At 31.6% G+C, this 6,833-nt stretch overlaps 1 protein-coding gene across 1 annotated transcript; it reads left to right on the top strand.

Annotated features, from left to right (window-relative positions):
• The first annotated feature begins 3,366 nt into the window (after window positions 1-3,366).
• On the top strand, window positions 3,367-5,661 carry LOC112030643 (uncharacterized). The gene is made up of 3 exons (XM_065771895.1): window positions 3,367-3,449; window positions 4,795-4,882; window positions 4,945-5,661. Exons 1-3 carry the CDS (start codon window positions 3,367-3,369, stop codon window positions 5,659-5,661), a joined length of 888 nt encoding a protein of 295 aa, XP_065627967.1.
• Window positions 5,662-6,833: the final 1,172 nt, after the last annotated feature.

Here is a 6,833-nt window from a genome sequence, read left to right on the forward strand (position 1 = left end):
TGGCTTTCAAGCGTTGAGAAGTAAGAAGATTCCTCACGGATTCCCTGCCCTTTGTTGACCAACTCTTTTGACTAATCAAAAATTCACATTCAAACTTTATTTTTATTGGTTTTTAATTTTTTTTAACTTTTTAAAAAAAAAACCCTTTAAAAAAAAATAAATAAATGAAATATAACATGTGACATATTAGATACAAGTCTTCATCCTCTGAATCTCTGATGACAAGCTAATAGAAAATTATTTCATTATTGAATTTTAGTGCTTAGTGTGTCGTTTGAATTGAAATGAAAAATTAAAATTATTTTATTATTTAGTTTGTTTTTGTTATTATTTATAAATTTTATTGTACTTTTTAGCACATTTTATAGGTCACATTGTACTATTTCAACTAACTTTTTTTAGTAATAATTTTTTAATTTCAGCAAAATAAGCAGTATTCAAATACACCTTTAATATGGTAAAATTTGTGGAAAAGTAAAGGAAATTATTTATTGTGTCATTTTCAATATTTTTTGTCCTATTATGCATTTTGATTGGAAATTTTTTTTTTTTTAAAGAAGGAATATGATGTTTTGATTAGTTATTTCTTGTCGGAATGTGATATTGCATATGAATGGAACAATATTGAATATGTTATACAATTTGAGCATGATCTGAACCCATAGGACAAACGTTAGCTCAGTTTTTTTTTTTTTTTTTTTTTTTTTTTTTTTTTTTTTTTTTTTTGAGACAAATAGCAAGTTGGCGCATAATTCTGGGCTTAGTTTGGAGGTTAGATATAACCATAGTTGCATAGATTATTATTATATGCAGGGGTGGAGTCGTGGGGTCGAGGGGGCAGTTGCCCCCCCTGGCCCGCTGAAAAAATCTAATGATTATATGTAAAAGAAATATTTTGATTGAGTTATATGTAAAAGGGGTGAATCTATTATTTAAGTTGGACTACCAATCTGTGAGTAGTGTCCAAAACTTGTAACACTTTCAAAATTTAACGACACTCCACATAGCAAGATCCACTATATTAACGAAAACAACATAATCTCAACTTTTAGTTGATAGTTATCTAATTAATAAAAATCTTTAATGTTCATTCGTAAATGGAAATCCAATTTTGAAAAAATAATTCACAATTCAACTTATTTATGTGAAAGAAAAGCCCTTAATAATAGATAAATGCAATATTCTATTTTTGTGGGATTTCTTACTTTAAACTATTACTTAATAGTTAGCATTTCAAATAAATTATTTCTATTTTTATTTTTAAAATCAGTTTCAACTACTAATATATATATATATATATAGATGTGCTTAAATGTGTGTATTATACATAGTAATTTTTGCTCCCTTCAAATCAAATCCTGGCTCCACCATTAATTATACGTATTACTTCTTTCGTTTTTTTTTTTTTTTTTTTTTTTTTTTTTTTTTTTTTTTTGGGGGATGGGATACGTATGACTTTTGAATCCAAAGCAATTTGCAATCTATTGCTAAATTAAATAATATTGATGATGTTTGCAAAGCCTATCAATTTTACATTTTTTGGGGAAAATTATTTACATTTTATATTATGCTAGTTAGGAAATTAGTTACTCACTGAGTTTTTTAGCTCACTCCATTTCTTTCTTTTTGGTTTCTTATTGTCAAAAATATCAAGTTTGGAGGCTTTCACTTAATCAGGCCATTCAAAGTTATCAGGATTGGTGAGAGGGTTTGAAAATCACGTTGTAGGATTAGCATGAGGATCATAAGACCGTACTTTAATTTATGATTAAAAAACATATTAAGAAATACATATAATTATAATTCATAATATATATTACAGAAACATTGAATAAAAGTAATTTTTGACACAAACTAGAAATTACTAATAGAAGAAAAAGTATCAAATTACAAATACATAAATAAAGTTCAAAGTGCAAAAGTTACAATTCACAAATTCCAAGTTCTAAGACCACAAATATACAAAATGTCTCACATAAACAACTCAAAACAAATAACAATATCTAATGTCTCACATAAATAACACAAAACAAATAATTAACAACTCTATTAAAACAATTACTAAGTAAGATTCATCAAATAATCTTTCTAACGTTAAGAAGTCATAATTAGTGAGTGTCTATGTGTCTATGTCAAGCAACTAAGTAACTAATTAACACCATAATTACAAAAATAAATAAATAAATAAATAAAAGAAAAACTCATTGTTGGCGTCGAGGGTCTCTCTTATAGTGGTGCCACCGTGCTTGCACTTCTTTGATTCAGTTGATTAGATTAAGCCATTAAGGTGATGCGAGGCTTCGAGGGTTTTTTTTTTTTTTTTTTTTTTTTTTTTTTCAATTTGGACTGGGGCCACTATGCTAGTTTGTTTATTACATAAAATAAAATAAAAAAAAAAAAAAAATCAGTTTGGGGCCTTTGGGCTCCATTTGGAGTCCCAAAATAAGAAAAATAATAATAATAATTTTCTTTCATTACAAATGATCTTTAGTATTGCTATGGAATCGAGATCCTATAAGATCCTAAGATTTGAATCGAAATCTCATACAGATCTCACTTCTGTAAAGATCCTAGTGAGATCCTTGACAATTTAAGAATGTATGATTTTAGGATCTTAAAATTCGCATTAGAATACTGACAACCATGAGATTGTGCACATTAGACGAATCTAAGGTTTTAGATTTGTTTTTTAATTGATAAGATATATATTTAAGATTGGTTATTGCTCTTAAGTAAGGCTTTAAATGATTAGAATGTAAAAAGTGAAAACTCTATAAAAGCGTACATTTACTATCATGTGCTTAGATCATTAGTTGGGTCACGAGCGTGACATTTTTTCTGCTTCTTCATTAAAAAATAAATAAAAAAAAATGTAATGTAATTCAATTATGTCAATTCATGTCTTCAAATATATATATATATATATATATTTGGGAAGAGTTGTCTTTAAATATTAGTTATAACTTATAAGAGGGTGGATTAAAGCGGGACATGACTTGAAATAGATAGCATGATCAGCCTAAGGCCCTTATGATCATGATGGACCTTTAACATATCCAATGAGTCTCTAACACAAACATGATCATAGCATCTCATCACTATGCTAATCATTAACAAAATGGGAAAGAAAAGAAAAATCACATCTCTAATGGCTAAGAAGGGCCATAAATAATGACCCACCTCAAGTGAACATGATCAATTGTCGCCGTAAAAACTAAAAAGAGGTACACCAAAAACTTTGTAGTTCAATTGACAGTTTTTTCTTTTTTGGTGATACATTAGGATATGATGAGTTCATCAAGCAATTGGAAGTTGAGAGGGAGACAGAAAAGACACTTCGAAAACTGATGATAGAGAGAGTAACCCATGGTTGGTGGGAGGTTCCAGTTGGCAATTGAGGAGGTTGGCTTGCAGGAGCTACATACAACAAAGAAACAAATCACAAGAAGGTTTGTACAAGATTATTTGTAACAAAATTATGGAGAAGAGACTTCGGGCCTCTTCTTCTTCGATTTTTACACAAAATATTGGCCAAGGATTCAAAATTTTCTTTGCCGCTAATACAAATGGGAATGAGTCTCTCTTCTCTTGACTATGACCTTGGAACCACGTATTTCTAAGTACTTTCTAGCCAAGAATTATTTGAAGCATCATGTTTTAGTGTTTTTATTGTCATGACAAAGAAAAGGTTACCAAGAAAAAAAATTTCACCAAAAAGAAATAATTGTTGTAGCTTTATACATGCTTCATGCAAAAAATCATATTAAAAAATCATCACAAATTGAAAAAATAACTGCAAAAACTAAATCCATATACGGTTTAGAGAAAGCTTCACTCAATTGGTTTTACAAATGCTTTATCAGATGCAGGATTTTCTAAAACCAAAGGTTAATAATTCCTTCTTCTTTTTTTTGGTTGATAATATAGGATTTCATTGAACAAAGAACAAAAATATTATTTATCATTTCTTAGAATGGTCCTCTAAAATATGTAATTGGTATTGAGGTGACTCACTCCAAATAGGAACTATACATCCCCCATGATGCATGCTTTTTGGGTGCCATTATATTGAACAATAGAACACTACCTGAGCGCACTAAATTTCCAATGGAACTATCAGAAGGGTCAGGTTGATGAAAGTAAGTCTAAGTAGTTGAAGTCAAGTTAATAAGGAACCTGAGATCAAACCTAGACAGAAGCTGCAAAAACAGAGCATTGGAAGGAAGATTGTTGTTAGCTTCTACATAAACGACTGTAGTTTTAGACTAACTGTTTCGCTGTGCTACTTGTAGTTTAGGATATGTTGTAGTTAGCTTTATATTAATTATAGACATGTGTAGTTTGGTGATTGGTGTATTCTTCATAACCAATTTTGGAGGGAAGATCCAAATAGATAGGAAAGTAAGTTAGGTGGTTAGTAGCTTATTCCTTTGTATATATAGATTAGCTTGTACAATCAAAAGGTTAATGCAATTATTCATTCATCAAAACTCTTATATGGTATCAGAGCATTCCGATTCTCTCTAGAACTTTCTTTTACTCTGAGAGCTTTCAGTGTCTGTTTTGTTTTCAAGGTCCTTCAATGGTAGCAACCACTGAGTTAGTCATCGCCATTGATGAATCACATCCATTTTACTTACACTACAGAGAAAATCCAAGGGCAATTCTAGTTACTCAACCACTTGTCAATGATAATTACCCTACCTGGGCTAAATCAATGTAGCGAGCATCGGGGGCAAAGAGCAAGTTAGGGTTATTGATGGAACACTTTCATTGACTCCTGCAATGGTGAAGGTTCCAGTTCTTGTTCAAGCTTGGACTAAGTGCAACAACATGGTTGTATCTTGGATACTCAATTGTGTTTCTCCAAAGATTCTTGCAAGTGTGGTCTACAAGAACACAACTTTAGAGGTCTGGAATGATCTCAAGAATTGATTCTCTCAGAAAAATGGAGTAAGACTCTTTCAGCTTCAAAAGGAGCTTGCAACAATTTCTCAGGGAGATCTCTCCATCACAAATCATTTCACTCAATTGAATGTTCTGTGGCATGAGATTGAGAATTACAGAGCTCTTCCCTGTTGCACATGTGGTTCTTGCACTTGTTCAATCAATGAGAAGCTGACACAAAATCAACTACAAGATTCAGTGATGCAATTCCTTATGGGACTTAAGGAGTCATACAGTCAAATCCGAGGGCAAATTTTGTTGATTGATCCACTTCCTTCAATTAACAAAGTGTATTCCTTGCTTATACAAGATGAAAGTCAAGGAGCAATTGGTCACTCCACTGGAGCTTATGTTAAGTCCACTGCTTTGGCAACTAAAGCTTCTGGTGGATCTAGTTATGGTGGTGGAAATGCATCTGGTCATGTTGGTAAAGGCAACAAGAACAAAGGGAAAGAAAGGCCTATATGTAGTCATTGTGGAATCACAGGTCATGTTGCTGAGAAGTGCTACAAACTTCATGGCTATCCCCCTGGTTATAAGGGAAAGGGAAAGTATTCAAAGGCTATTCAAGTTGGAGGTCCTGATCTTGGGTTCATGGACTCAGATGCTATGCCTCAACAGCAGCTCTTCTCATCTCAGCAAGCTTTTCCCTTCACTGCAGATCAGTACCAGAAGATTTTGGCCATGATTAGTAGTTCAAGCAATGCCTTTTAAGGCCAAGGGAACATCACCAACTCAGATGCCACTCCTGTAGTTATGGCTAATCATATTTCCACCACTACTCCACTTGCAGGTATACCTCTCAACTTAAAGCACTCCATTTTTGTTGCCAAAGTGGTTAATAGAAGTGCTTATAGTTGTAATACTTGGGTTTTAGATGTAGGGGCCACAGACCATATTATATGTTCATTTAGCTTGCTTATTACCATAACTAGTCTAATCCAATGTGTATTTGAATTGCCTGATGGAGAAAATGCTCAAGTAACTCATATAGGTTTAATCAGAGTTTTTGCAACCTTAGTTCTTGAAAATGTCCTTTGGGCACCTTCATTTTCCTTCAACTGTTATCTATTAGCAAACTCACTTGGCCATATTATCTTGTCTTTCTTTCTCAATTATGTTTCATACAGGACCTTTTATCTTGGAAGACAATTGGAATAGGTGAGGTGCATAATGGAAATTACTTGCTGCAAAGATCAAATTGCATCAATCTTTCATCCTTGACAGACTACTTCATCAAACACAAGTCTACTCACCCTTCTTCTTTTTTTGTCAATTTTGTGATTAGTTTGCCTAAAGTTTGGCATTTTAGGTTAGGTCATCCTTCAATAAATAAGTTGAGATCTTTACAAGATACCCTATGTGTTGACAGGGGCGGCTCAATGAATTTGGGGTCCTAGACAAAAGCTTTAAATAGGGCCTTTTATTATATCTAATTGTAAATTCATATATTTTTTTTCAATTAAAATTTATTTTTCTTGCTTTTTGAGAGACAAAATTACTGATTAAATTTTTACATTCAAGTTCCGCTAATATTTCCTTTTCAATTGATAATATGGCTAATTCACTTAATCTTTCTTGTGACATAGTTGATCTTAAATAGGATTTTATTAATTTTAATTTTGAAAAACTTCTTTCAGCGGAAGCAACTATAACAGGTATAGTTAGTAATATTTTGAAAGCAATACATACATTTGGAAAAGATTCTATCCTCTTTATATAATTGTGACATAGTTGATCTTAAATAGGATTTTATTAATTTTAATTTTGAAATACTTCTTTCAGCAGAAGCAACTGTAACAGGTATAGTTAGTAATATTCTAAAAGCAATACATGCATTTGGAAAAGATTCTAGCCTCTTTATATAATTTAGTACATTAATTGGG

The sequence above is a fragment of the Quercus suber genome, unplaced genomic scaffold (assembly GCF_002906115.3).
Source record: "Quercus suber isolate HL8 unplaced genomic scaffold, Cork oak 2.0 scaffold_50, whole genome shotgun sequence".
Classification (NCBI taxonomy): Eukaryota; Viridiplantae; Streptophyta; class Magnoliopsida; order Fagales; family Fagaceae; genus Quercus; species Quercus suber.